Raw genomic sequence first — 14,914 nt, forward strand, 5'->3', positions numbered from 1 at the left:
ACCTAAAGACCACCCACTAAACTATAAAACATTCAATATCAGCCCCCCACTCCCAACAAATTAATCAGTTTCACACAGAATAAGAAAGAAGTGAGATTATTGACAATAATAATCTGAAAAAGAAAATTACTTAAAGAACTACGGCACTATGTGCAAGAAACCCGACGCGAGACTAATATTTTTTTCTTTGAATTAAAAACATGCACATTTAAAAATGTTAATATAGATTTATAAAACATTTATAACATGTTTAAATTATGTTGTATCTTTTGTAGTTTTGAATTGGGTGAATTCAGTTACATTTTCGTCAAAGGAAATAATTTGACTAAATCTCATCTTCAACTTCGATAGTTCATCTTGAAATTAATGCAGTCAGAAGTTTCCTTTAAAATCTTTCCCACACCAATGTCCATTTGGTCAAAATTGAAACTTTAATATCTTAGATATTATAAAAGTCAGGGACTTATATACTTCCTTGTAAAAATCAAATGTCTATACCGCATATTTCTTAAATATTTACAGATTTAACAGACCGTAAGTCTATACCGCATATTTCTTAAATATTTACAGATTTAACAGACCGATTCCTTAATCCAAACAAGATTGCTTCGGATAACGTGAGCGAAGCTAACAGTTAATAATTTACATTTAAAGCTGACAAATTTATCAACATTTTGGAAATGGGGTTAAAACTCAGAAAAAAATATTTTGATTTATTTATATATAGTTGATATATGGTAGTGATGTCAGTGGCGTTGCTTTAACGTTTGACGTTTTAAGGGTGACTTTTGAAGAGCTACATATTCTTATTGTTCAATTTTCACACGAATTAACAAACTTGGCTCTCGTTAGATTCTCATCGAATAAACCCAGTAACGATACTATTAAGTCATTTTAAATAACATTCAGTCTAGGAAACAGTCAATAATTTGAATAATGAATTTTCTTTATTCTTCACAGCCAGCTCAACTGTGACATTGAAATACATTATTATATTTACATCCACCTACTAAGTATGATTCCCTCTATTTTTTTTTTTTTTTTACGAAAATTGACGGCAATTCAAACCTCTGTAGAAACTGACAGGACGGGAAATCTACACGCCCCGTTTACCTACAGTGACCTATGAAAATCATGGACTGCACGAAATATTAATGATGATGCCAGACTCCAATTCCAATAGATGATCTGGCTGTTTCCTTTAAATAACGTACTGATGTTTATCAACAATAATTTTGTTAATTTTACTTATTTTTACGATCAATGTATTAGTTTATTATAAGGAAAATGTAAATACATGTATAAACAAGATAAATAAATGCTCTCTTTGATGATTCATGCGGGTTATGAAGGTAGCGAGCATTGCAGAAAAAACCCAATATTTTTTCTGCAACCTTCATATCTCGCATGATTCAATAAAGAAAGCGGTTTATTGTTTAAATAGATGTATATTGACGTGCAGTGAAACAACAAAGAATACAGAAAAGTGGGAAACAAACAACTTGTCAGTCAAGTGGTTAATTGCATCAGGAATGCCTATTTCATTAATGTTTCAAATTGTCGCACATGCCAGATGCAGGTTTGGATGTAAAGAGCGTGTCACGAAGATTTTTTTTTTGTTGGCGTATAAATGTTAATAGCAAATTTTCAAACCTGACCAATTGACAACAATCGACTTGTCATATGCTTTGGAAAAATACAACTTTGTAATAAATATTGAAGAAATAAAATGAAACCTAATTTTTTAAATTAGGGATGTATGTCTATTATATACGCCCCCTCTTCTTATAACAAATTCAACATCTAATATTGCAAGTCCTGTGTGTGGGCCATTTAAACATACGGAGTGTTTACTCACAATATGAAGAAAATATTCAAATGTACATATGTAAATTTTACCTTCATATTATTTGTTACAAAAAAGGTATGCAAAGTCAGATTGTATTTAAAATTACAATTAACAAACAAGAGGCCCATGGGCCACATCGCTCACCTGAACAGCAGTTCCTTGTAACATTACATTTCGTAGCATAATTATGCTTTTTCTATTTTAAACATTGAACCCCTTTCTGGGGACCCAGTTATGGTCCGAGGTTTATGGTTGGCTTGAACAACATAAATAGTAACATAGGAATGAAAATGTGAAGCACTGCGGTGGGACCGCACGTACACAACCTGAACAAGAGGCCCATGGGCCACATCGCTCACCTGAGGAACAATAGGAATGATAAAATCAGCTCAATGGAGTCATAATACAAACTATCTGGACAATATACAATAATTCATGTAAATCCTGTATAAATAAAATCCATTTTCCCCTGGATATTCTTATGTTTATAATCATTAGTCCCTTTTCTAACAGGATGATTTTATAATAGTCATATCATGTGTTGAGTATTGCAGTTCTCAAAAAGATCCCTAACAATATTTTATATATGGGATATAAACGTACAGTTAACTCTCAACCTTCTCGTGAGGCCAAAGAATTGTCCTGGGGCCAAAGTCTTAACAATTATAAAGAATCATCTGGCTGATTAGTTTCTGAGAAGATTTTTAAAGATTTACCCTATAAATTCCTTTGTTAAACTTTGACCCCCCCCCCATTGTGGCCCCACCCTACCCCTGGGGATCATTATTTTCACAACTTTGAATCTAGACTACCTGAGGATGCTTTCACACAAGTTCCAGCTTTCCTGGCTGATTAGTTTCTGAGAAGAAGATTTTTAAAGATGACTCTGTTTATTCCTATGTAAAACATCGACCTCCCATTGTGGCCCAAACCTACCCCCAGGGGTCATGCTTTTCACAAATTTGAATCTACACTAACTGAGGATGCTTCCACACAAGTTTTAGCTTTCCTGGCTAATTAGTTTCTGAGAAGAAGATTTTTAAAGATTTACTGTATATAATCATATGTTTAACTTCAATCCCCCATTGTGGCCCCAACCTACCCCCAGGGGTCATGATTTTCACAACTTCGAATCTTCACTACCTGAGGATGCTTCCACACAAGTTCCAGCTTTGCCTTCGAATTAGTTACTGAGAGGAAGATTTTTAAAGATTTACTGTATATATTCCTATGTTAAACTTCGATCCCCCATGGCCCAACCCTACCCCCAGGGGTCATGATTTTTACAACTTTGAATTTACACTACCTGAGGATGCATCCACACAAGTGTCAGCTTTCCTGGCTGATTAGTTTCTGAGAAGAAGATTTTAAAAGATTAACTGTGTATATTCCTATGTAAAACGTCGATCTCCCATTGTGGCCCAAACCTACCCCCGGGGGTCATGATTTTCACAAATTTGAATCTTCACTACATAAGGATGCATCCACACAAGTGTCAGCTTTCCTGGCCAATTAGTTTCTGAGAAGAAGATTTTTAAAGATTTACTTTTTATATTCATATGTTAAACTTCGACCCTCCATTGTGGCCCCACCCTATCCCCAGGGGTCATGATTTTCACATCTTTGAATCTACACTACCTGAGGATGCTTCCACACAAGTTTCAGCTTTCCTGGCCGATTAGTTTCTGAGAAGAGGATTTCTAAAGATTTACTCTATATATTCATTTGTTAAACTTCGACCCCCCATTGTGGCCCCATTCTCAGGTGAGCTAAAAAGGTTAAGTTTACAATTCAATAAGTTGGTTTCTGGAAGAACAGATTTTAAAAATTTTCGTAATAAATATTGACAATTTTTTTACTTTTTAAAGCGCTAAGCATAGCTCAGCCCTTTATTGTCGTTAGACTTCAACTTCCGGTGCATCGAAGAACCGCCCCCTATAAGCTAAAGTATACATCATTTAAACTGGTTAGGGAACCAGTTTCAGGGGTTTATGCACATAACTGCACGGGCTATTGTGAATCTAATTTATGGGTTATTGTGAAATTAATGTACGGGGCTTACATACATCATTGCAGGGACTGTCATGCAGTGATGAGGAAATATAGTGCGTATACAGAGGCTGAAATGCTATATACATATATCTGTTATATACATACAGAAGCTGGGTTAGCGCTTTTCAGTACTATCAGTACTTTGATTTAATCTTTAGCTTTTAAGATCTGTGTACAAACATAGAATTGTTAGCAAATCTCTGTATCTTGCTTATAATTCGAAGCAAACACTCAAAAATGGTTAGTAAATAGAAATTGTTAACAATTAAACACAAGAAACATGCACTACATGTATAACAAATAAAGAACACAATTTATTTTTTCGAAATGAATCATATATATACATGTATATACCTACATTTTTCCGTAAGCAATATCAAACTCTATTTAAACTGAATAAACTAGAGAAAATGCCGAGCATCTCAACAAAAACCTATTGCACTAATCTACCATTACGCAAAAAATAATGCCGAATTACCGATAGAATGAATTATATTTCAGTACTCCTACATCAGATTTTGCTTAATTTGCGCAGGTAAACAGTTAACGTAACTGTTTGATTTACCGAAGTCTCTGTTTGATTTGATACGTAAAAAGCACGAAATACAGACGACAGTTTCCAGGTTACAAAGCATAAATAATGAAAACGGAACGAAAATCAGAACAAGCTAACATCAACGTCATGTGTGAAAACTGTCAACGCATTGAAATATTTAGCCTCAATTTACTTCACAAAATCGGCACCAATATATTTTTCATGTTTCAAAAATTTCCCTTCATACGCGAACTGTTGCACAACAAGCAAATTCATCATAGTCAGATCGACCCTTTTTCGTATAATGTCATGGCTGCTTTAAACAAAAAACCTCGTTTTAGAAGCATGGAATACGAGTCTTGGTAAAATGGGTAAGCAAAACCGGGCCGTGGCAAAATAAAAGCCGGGGCAGATCGGCAATCGTCAATTCCAAATACGCATTATTTTGCAGCAATATTTACAGCAAATACAAATATACTGGTCCATCAAATATCCTGAAATTTTAATGAGATTGGCAGATTAATAACTGCTTATCTTTTGTTTTGCCCAGGCCAAGTCTTGTCTACCCATTTTACCGGATGCCGAATCCGAGGCTATTAAACTGATTGAAACACGCCTTTCCTTTATTATTATTTTCGTAATAACTCAGATTTGAAACAGAATTAGACCTTAATTTTTGCAATTTATATTTTCCTTCCCATAAGGATAATTTATGCTAAACTACGTTGAATTGGAATCAGTAGTTCTTGAGAAGAAGATTTTTAAAAATGCACCCCCCTTTTTCTACAGTTTCAAGGTTTTCTCCGCTTTGAATACAGATCGGACTTTTATTTCTGCAATTTATATTCGCCCTCCCATAAGGATGCTTTGTGCCAAATTTGGTTGAAATTGGATAAGCGGTTTTAGAGAAGAAGTTCAAAATGTAAAAAGTTTACAGACGGACAGACAGACGGACGGACAGACGGACGGACGGACGGACAGACGGACGACGGACAAAAAGTGATCAGAATAGCTCACTTGAGCTTTCAGCTCAGGTGAGCTAAAAACTGAACATAGCAGAGTTCCACTTCAAGAGGAATAACTCTCAGACTGTACAGAACACAAGAAAGATAACTCTTGGTTCCACTACATTAGAGTTTACACAATTTGAGGATCCTTGCATAGTAATCTCACAAACTGTAGCATTATAGTTCTCGAGAAAAACTTTTTAAAAACATTTTCAATATATCTTTCTATGTTAAACTTTGAACCCCTCTTGGGGCCACAGTATTAGTCCAGTGCTAAAGTTTTAATTATTTGGAATCTACATTATTTAAGGATGCTTGCCTAGTTATCTCACAAGCTGAAGCATTATAGTTCCCTAGAAAAAGATTTTTCAACATTTGCCCTCTATATTTCTATGCTAAACTTTGAACACCTCTTGGGGCCCCAGTATTAGATTGAGATCACGGCTTTTATAATTTCGAATCTACACTATTTGAGGGTGCTGACGTAGTTATCTGACAAATTGATGCATTGTAGTTCTCGAAAAGAAGATTTTTAAACATTTTCCATATATACCGGTACTTCTACATTTAACTTTAAACCCATCTTGGGTCTCTAGTATTAGTCCAGGGGTCACTATTTTAAAACTGTCGAACCTTCATTATCCAAGGTTGTATGCATGATAGTAATCTCACAAATTGAAGCATTGTAGTTCTCGAGAAGAAGATTTTTTAACATGTTACCTTTATATTTCTTTAATAAATTTTGACCCCATCTTGGGGCCCCAGTATTGGTCCGGGGGTCACGATTTTACCGATTAGGAATCTACATAAGCGAAGGATGCATGCATAGAAATTCCACAAACTAAAACATTGTAGTTCTTGAGAAGAAAATTTTTAAACTTTTCCTTTATGTTTTTTAAAATGTTTAAATTTTGAACCCCTCTTGGTGCCCATCAATTGTCCAGGAGTTACAATTTTTTGAATCTACATTATTTAAGGATGTACATGTATGCATAGTAATATCCCAAACAGTTGCACTATAGTTCTTGAGAAGAAGATTTTAAAACATTTTCCTACATATGTTAAAATCTAAACCCCTACTGGGGCCCCACTTTTTGTTCGGGGGTCACGATTTTTACAATCTTCACTATGTATACAACCTTTTGTGTATGTATTGGCATTTTTGGTGAAGTGGTTCTTGAGAAGAAAATTTTTAAACATTTTTCATATGTATTTCTATGTTAAACTTTGAACCCCGCCTGGGGCCCCAGTCTTGGTCCGAGGGTCACGATTTCTACAATTTAGAATCTTCATTATACATACAAGCTTTTGTGTAAATATTGGCATTTCTGGTGCAGTGGTTCTTGAGAAGAAGATTTTTTAAACATTTTCCTAAGGTATTTCTATGTTAAACTTTGAACCCCGCCTGGGGCCCCAGTCTTGGTCCGAGGGGCACGATTTTTACAATTTAGAATCTTCACTATATATACAAGCTTTTGTGTAAATATTGGCATTTCTGGTGCAGTGGTTCTTGAGAAGAAGATTTTTAAACATTTTCCTATGTATTTCTATGTTAAACTTTGAACCCCGCCTGGGGCCCCAGTTTTGGTCCGAGGGTCACGATTTTTACAATTTAGAATCTTCACTATGTATACAAGAATCTTCACTATATATAAAAGCTTTTGTGTAAATATTGGCATTTCTGGTGCAGTGGTTCTTGAGAAGAAGATTTTTTTAAAACATTTTCCTATGTATTTCTATGTTAAACTTTGAACCCCGCCTGGGGCCCCAGTTTTGGTCCGAGGGTCACGATTTTTACAATTTAGAATCTTCACTATATATACAAGCTTTTGTGTAAATATTGGCATTTCTGGTGCCGTGGTTCTTGAGAAGAAGATTTTTAAAGACATGCACCCTAAACTTACTGTTTCGCAATTATCTCCCTTTTGAAAAGGGCTGTGCCCTTTATTTTAACAATTTATAACCCCCTTTCCATAAGGATGCTTTGTACCAAATTTGGTTAAATTTGGCCCAGTGGTTTTTGAGAAGAAGTTGAAAATGTGAAAAGTTTACAGACGGACGGACAGACAGACAGACGGACGGACGGACGGACGACGGACAACGGGTGATCAGAAAAGCTCACTTGAACCTTCGGTTCAGGTGAGCTAAAAATGAAATAAGAACTCACAGGGCATATACTAAAATTGTTAAAAATTTGATTTGGACGAAAAGAATAATTCGTGTTTACGCCATTAATTATAATTGACATTTAGGACACTGTAAACCTAATATCTTAAATCATTTTGTAGACCCATTATTGGAAGCTATTGCAATGTTATAACATGATTTTTCTGAAGTAAAACTTCAGTTAATGTATTAATTAACAAATGTTAACAAAAATAAAATAAAAGACTTTCTGATTGTATCTTTTTTTTTATTTCTGGACCAAAGAAATAACAACTGTTTAACAAAACGGGATAGGAGTTACATGAATTACAAGACATTTTTTTGCCTTCAGTGTGGTTTCAAATTAAAACATACAAATCTCAACTGAAAGCTTATTTGATTATTAAGTGCATATTAATATATAAGATTTATTGATAATAAATTAGTTCATATGTGCCATAAAGATGTCATTCATTCAATGGAAATGTAAAATGATTGACAACAACATCCAATATTTTTCTAAATTCCTTCAAAAATAGCGATGTAAAAAATTATAACAAGCTAGTCATCAGAATAAAATACTCGATCTTGCTTTGAATGTAATTGGAATCCACAATATCTAAACAGTGGTCCTTTATTGTGCCAGAAAGCACCAGGAAAGTAAGTCAGTTTGCTTTGGTATAATCATGAAACACTTAACAACAAATTTTCAGTAACCTAAGAACAAACTCTCTAATTTTTGCTAAATTCCTTCAAACACGACTATATGCCTTTGTGGAAACATGTTAAAAATACTATGTATGCTAAAAGAAGCAGTTCTGTTTCCAAAATAAAATATGAGCAATCTATTTTTCTTGTAATTGCAAGCTGAACTTCAGGATTCTTTTTACCTATTGCCCATCCAATGTTCGTATAATATTTTTGTAAGTACTAAAACTATCAAATGGTCTTACCAATACAATATTATTACTACATGTAGATATATATAGTATATATGTTGGGAATTAACATCTGATTTGATATGCTTTGTAATGATATAAAATGTAATGAATTCTCTTTATTAACAAATGAAAATTAAAAAAACAACCTGAAAACAATTTCATGGTTAATAACAAGTGGATAGAAAGTTTTACTGACAATAAACAAAATCCTAGTAAGCTTTTATATCCACAATGCTCCACATATTGTATATAAATATAAGATAAAATAATATTCATCTTTACTAATTCTACTTTCTTGCATAAAAAATTATCCATTCTTTTTTTTTCGAACATCACACCTGGATTCTATATGGCGCTACATGTATACACAGTCTATGAAGTTAAAACAGTCATCGTGACGGCACCGCGTGTGTTTTTGAGAATCGACACCGCCTCATCGTGAGTGCATCCCTCCAGACTCTGACCATTGACGGAGATAATCTGGTCCCCCCGCTTCAGGCTGCCTTCATCAGCGGCTGCTCCCTTGGAGAAGACACTTTTGACGTAGATTGGAAGATCGCCATGGGGACTACCGTGTCCCCCAACAATGGAGAATCCCAGCCCCTCAGGTCCTTTGTTCAGGTGGAGGGTCTTACACTGAGGGGGCGGCCTGCAATGTTCAATTCAAATGATCAAGATAACTTGGAAAAACTTTTTTACATTAAACATAAGTACATATAGATTTACTTTTTGTGTTGGAGTAGATTTTTAACATTCATTATTTTCAAAACCAAAAAATAGTTTCAAAAATTCATTTGTGCATTACATCGTTTCAATTCTAAAAGTAAAAACAATATTTACATTTAATTTTTTGTAATTGAAACACTTTATATCTTTGACTTGTATGCAACTAGGCAGGTGGCATTATTAACCATTCTTGTTAGAATACAAGAATGAATATAGAATAGTGGCATTTTCAGTGAATTTGTGGAAAAACTACATTTATGTTATGTGTTTCAAGGGTTAACTCTAGAATGAAAACGATCAAGCTTGAATTAATCATATAGTTGATTTTCAAGGAACAACTCCAAGGACTTGTCTGAGAAAATGTGTTCAATTAATTATTAGACAAGAAATATGAACAAATCTGAGTTCATCATAAAATTTAAAACAATCATTTAGTTCAACAGCCTGAAAAAAACTCAGTTTTATCGTTATCACGCGGGGGTGTTAAGGAAGCATATGGAATCTGAGTTACATGTAATTCCGTGAAATCACAAATCTTAATTATTATGTACATATTCAAATATCTAAGCAACTAAACGTAGATCAAAAACAAATAGAAAATACTGAAGACAATTTTTTTTCCAGAAATTAGTTTGTATTACGTAGATTTACACATTGATGACGTCATGACTAAAAGTTGAATGTCGTGTGAATTTGATTGGAAAGCATTGTAAACATATTTAAAATATAACCAATCTAAGAACTCTAATAAAGTATTGTGGTGTGATTTATTGAGAATTGAACATAAGAATACTGGGGGAGATGTTAGTTTTATCAATCATTCGCTAAAAGGTATGTAAATTTGCTTTTATTTCTCGGCCAGGCTTTCCTCTGTCGTTGTTTACGATGTAAAAATCTGACTAGAACAACACTACCCCGTATATATTGAACTTGAAATTTTATACGTATCGTTAGTTTGATCAATGCTTAAGTTGAAAAGTGCTGCTAGAATCCCATGTTGTGTGTTGTTTTGATGCAATTTGCCGTTTTCCGTGCAAACTATATAAAAGTTGGGAAGGTTTTACGAGAACCGGATAAATAACTTTTTAATAATGAAAAACACAGGATTCTAGCAGCGGTTTTGATTAAACTGAGATGTTTTGCTTTCACTTGGTATGTTTATTTTATTTTTGAAACCGCGGGGTAGTGTTGTTCTATCTCATTTTATGTTAAGGAATATACGTAAGCTATTTATAGTTGTCACGTGATAATGCACCAATGTGGCAGTGATGTACTACCCGATTTTATTGCACTGACATCTATTTTAAGGGAAAAAACTAAGTTTTTGATCTTATTCAAAATAATTATTTAATTTCACGATTTTGAATATAACAGTCAAAATAAGACGCTAAATTGCCCATATGCTTCCTTAACACCCCCGCGCATATTAACAGAAATGAATGACCCTCCAGATGCTATAACAGGCTATATATGACTGACCCTTCGTCCGGAGCCAGGGTTTCTTGGAACACGTTGTCCTGGGCCATCAGCTCAGCGTACTCCTGGGACATGTCCGTGCTCACCTGTCGAGAGGTGTGTCCGCTCACACTCACCCGAGTCTCCTCACCTGAAAAAGTCAAATCAGGTGTAAAATACTGTCTACATGTAGTTGTGAGTTCAATTCCCCCCTGCCCCACCCTGAAAATGTGGCTTGATATTTGTTAACTATGTCACTCTCACTTTCAATGAGGTAGATGGAAGTAAATGAAACTTGTAGGACATTATGATCTTCTTAGTCAACAGTGAACCATATCTTTTTTTCATCACAAGAAAGCAAGTGTTAAATTTATGGCAAACATTGTAGCATCAAGCTTAAGTTAGATGTTCAAGTCAGATGGTGATGAGAAACCACAGTTCTGATACTCCTCTGACCAAAATGTTCTTCATAGAGTGTTACCTGCCAAAGCCATGCTGGGTACTGGTTATTAAGTCACAAAAGATTCAAATTAGAATTCCGTACAAATTAACAATACCTTAATGTACGGTAATACAATGTAGTATGTTAATGTGAGAAATTGTCACCAACATAATGTGCTTTGAGTGAAAAGTCTGCAATGACATTTAACCAGCGGTTTGTTAAGCTTTCCTTACCATGAGACACCGTGAGTTTGATTGTTCCTGGTTTCTTCAGCAGCTGTACAACCTCGTCATGTGACATGCCATCTAACTGTACATCATTGATGCTCAGGATCTGGTCGCCAATCTACAGAAAACACAACATATTCGTTCTTTTACTACTTATAAACCATTGTCAATTCAAGGTTCAGTAAATCTGCTGCAGTCAACATCCCTGGAAATCTACCACATCATAGTCTCTCAATTCCTTATTCAGATCACAAATTAGTTTTACATTGAAATGTTTCCAGATATTTATACATGTATACTGTTACAATTCAAGGATTTAATCACATGAACAACTAAGTTTATATTTGAGAGAACATTTTAACATTGCTATCTATTTGTTACATATATTTTTAAATAGACATTATATCTGGGTTGTACCTTTAATTTTTGGGACTTTGCGGCGGGACCGGCAGGGGTCATGTTGGCGATGATGACGGCCGTGTCCCCGATGGAACTTCCGATGCCCCCCGCTATACTGAGCCCCAGCGATCCCGTTATATCGTGCTCCAGCTCCACAACACGAATATGAGTGAGATCCTCACTGTGGCCTGTACAATAGAAATAAATCAATTTTAAATAAATCAACTCGGATTTAATCTCATATTGCAACTGTTTAAACAAAAATGTTCACAAAAAATTATAGATAATTTGAATATTCATTGAATTTAAAAACAACACAGATTTAAGATTGAGTCATGTAAATATTACTTGTTCACAAAAAATAATATTATGTACATCATATTGGTATTGCATATGCTTTTATAGTAAAATTAGAGTGTTAACAGTTAGAGTTTATTTCTAATACCGTAATTGTTTTCATAACAAGTTGCAACTTTACCACATCCAAATCATTGCCAAATCCTAAATGTACTATTTATATTAACCTTATTTCATCCAATTTTAAGTCAATTTAACCTGTTGTTTCATATTTCCTTCAATGCAGCTAATGTTTTTTTTCAATCATAAACATTTTTCATGCACTACCACATGGTCCCAGTGAGATATTGATAGCACTCGTATACTTCTAAAAATTATCATCATCTCAATAAGCCGTGAAGCTTGTAGCAAAAGTTTGGAAAGCTCACATTTTTAACATAAAACAGAACCATTCATATCAAGCTGCAACTACAAAAAGTAAACAGACTCCATGCACACAGAAATCAGAGGGCAGATTTTTTCGGAACAATTATCAAAATGACACAAATTTCACACAAACAATAAAAATCTGAATTCATTAAAAGAAAAATCAAATAAAGTGCTTTGCAAAAAAAGTTCCCCTCAATTTCATGAAATAAAATATGAATCCTTGGGTAAAAGAGATAAGGGGAAAAATAGAGAAATTTAATGTGTTTACATGATTTTCTCCACTTGAAATAAAACAACTTACTAGTTAGATAAAAAGTTGTTGTATTTTGTACTATTTTTGGTATAAATACATGTAATAACAATACACTAATATATTCAATATTATTGTACCAAACTAAAGATGAGTAGGTTATAAGTTTTCATCAATACCATATATGTTAACTCTATGGCTTTATGTTTCTGCTTTTATTTATAGTATTGACATAACTATTGATTCATTGATACACTTGTATAAACAATTATGTGTGTGTATAATCTCTACATAAAGATACAGGTAACTATTGGTATGAAAGGGAGGGGGGGATTGGTAAGATAAAACATAATTATTGTGAAAATGGAGAAGAGAACCTTTAAAGCTGGATGGTCAACTTAAACATTGGAATATGATTTCTCATGCAGACTTGAGACACAGCAAGGGGCACATCATGCAGTCTATGTCATGCGTAACAAGTTTGCATGAACAGATGGAAACTTACACAAGAAAAACCTCCATAGCTACTAAATCCTGGGCTATGCCTGGATCTCCATGGCAGAGCCGACTGCCATCTTAATCTCACACTCGAGGAGCATGATCAACGCGGATACACAAGCATGTATTTTTTACAGGGCATTTGTAGTGGCCTCCCTGAGTTGACATGCTTCTTTTTAAAATCCCTATCTTCCTTAGATTTACTGGAATATCTATTACTGAATCAACAGCATTTCTTACTCCATAAATATGTACTGGGTACTAAATTTTACAATCTGTTGTTTATTTCATCAAAGATTGGATAAAAAACTTTAAACAGATAAGACACATATCCAATTGGTTCAAAACTAAAAATGTTGTAAAGTGTATTCATAATTTATTCAGGTTAACTTCATAATCTAGCAATTCATAATTTTGGTAAACAAAATAAATTGTTCAAAAATAAGATCACAACCATGTATAAGTATGTACAACTTCCAAACTAATCAATATAATCTCTAAACATGATACATAATACATGTAATTTCATTGGTAGCAATGAAGTAACTGCAGTATTTCCCTTTATAAAATTCGAAATCACAGATCAACAATCAGAAAACCATCACTGAATCTTGAACATGAATCAATTGAAGTGTTCAAATCATAACAGACAACTCTTTGACATGATTATTTGTTGATTTCGCGTACCTAACTTTGGTTATACATGTTTGAAAGACACCACAACCCAACACCTATAGTTATTTTGTATCAAAAAACGTGACAAAAGTAATATACCAATGACATATACAAATCTACCACTATGGTATCCTAGTAGTCATTAAAATCATGATTAAACTGGTTACCTCTGATTGATAAAGACAAGTGGTAAAGCTAACATTTTTCTAGGCACCACATTCCGCTGATAATTAACTATTACTGTATGCATGGGTTCAAATTTTAAGATTTCTTGTCTATACTTATCTGGTGATAGTCTTACCACCGACACTAACTGACATAAGTATATTAAATGCGATTTAAAGTCTACAGAACACTCGGGAATTGCACCCAATGCTTAAAATGCAGATTAATTAAGCTTTTACATTTATGTGACATATTGTCAAAATTGGCCGACAAATAATGGCAGCTGTAATAATTTAACGAGGACCAAATATAACCCAGTGTTTAGTAGCTTTGAGATGTTGGGAGACCTGTAGGAATGAAAACAGAAAAAACATTGGTCAGTGAGTGGAAACAGGTCACATGTAAATACAGAGAGGTCAAACCGCCAGGCTGCTTGGTATACAGGGAAAGTTTATAAAAAAAAAAAAATAAAGTCGTAAAAAGGACATTGCAAAAAATAAATAATAAAAAGGCAGACAGGGTGTACATAAATTTTTACTAATATAAAACATGAATTGTAGAAAATATTTTCCATTATCTAAATAAAATTTTTTATTTATATTCTAGGAAATTTAAACCAGTAAGAATTACATTCAGAAATTGAATTAAAAGGAAAATTGGAGGTGATGGTGTGTCACAAGTATAAAAGCCAACTGGTAATAGATAAAGCAGGTCCTGGTTACTTAGGTGCTTAAACATTCATTGTAGACATTTGAGCAAAAAAAACATTTTTTTTTTTTTTGAGAACTTGTTTTTAATCTACTGTAGATTCCTAATTAAACA

At 33.9% G+C, this 14,914-nt stretch overlaps 1 protein-coding gene across 11 annotated transcripts in view; it reads right to left on the reverse strand.

The window, feature by feature from the left end:
• Positions 1-7,835: 7,835 nt before the first annotated feature.
• LOC128164997 (multiple PDZ domain protein-like) overlaps positions 7,836-14,914 on the reverse strand; it is a 65,962-nt gene continuing 58,883 nt past the window's right edge. For 10 of the 11 annotated variants that reach the window (XM_052829167.1, XM_052829177.1, XM_052829176.1 and 7 more), the window contains 4 exons: positions 11,797-11,966; positions 11,386-11,497; positions 10,735-10,861; positions 7,836-9,178 (listed from right to left, as the gene is read on the reverse strand). In XM_052829167.1, coding sequence (XP_052685127.1) covers positions 8,902-9,178; positions 10,735-10,861; positions 11,386-11,497; positions 11,797-11,966 — 686 coding nt within the window. In that variant the 3' untranslated portion in view covers positions 7,836-8,901. Of the gene's footprint in view, positions 9,179-10,734; positions 10,862-11,385; positions 11,498-11,796; positions 11,967-13,608; positions 14,440-14,914 lie in introns of those variants that run through there. The other variant, XM_052829173.1, reaches the window with a different exon arrangement.

The sequence above is a fragment of the Crassostrea angulata genome, chromosome 10 (assembly GCF_025612915.1).
Source record: "Crassostrea angulata isolate pt1a10 chromosome 10, ASM2561291v2, whole genome shotgun sequence".
In the NCBI taxonomy this organism is placed as follows: domain Eukaryota; kingdom Metazoa; phylum Mollusca; class Bivalvia; order Ostreida; family Ostreidae; genus Magallana; species Magallana angulata.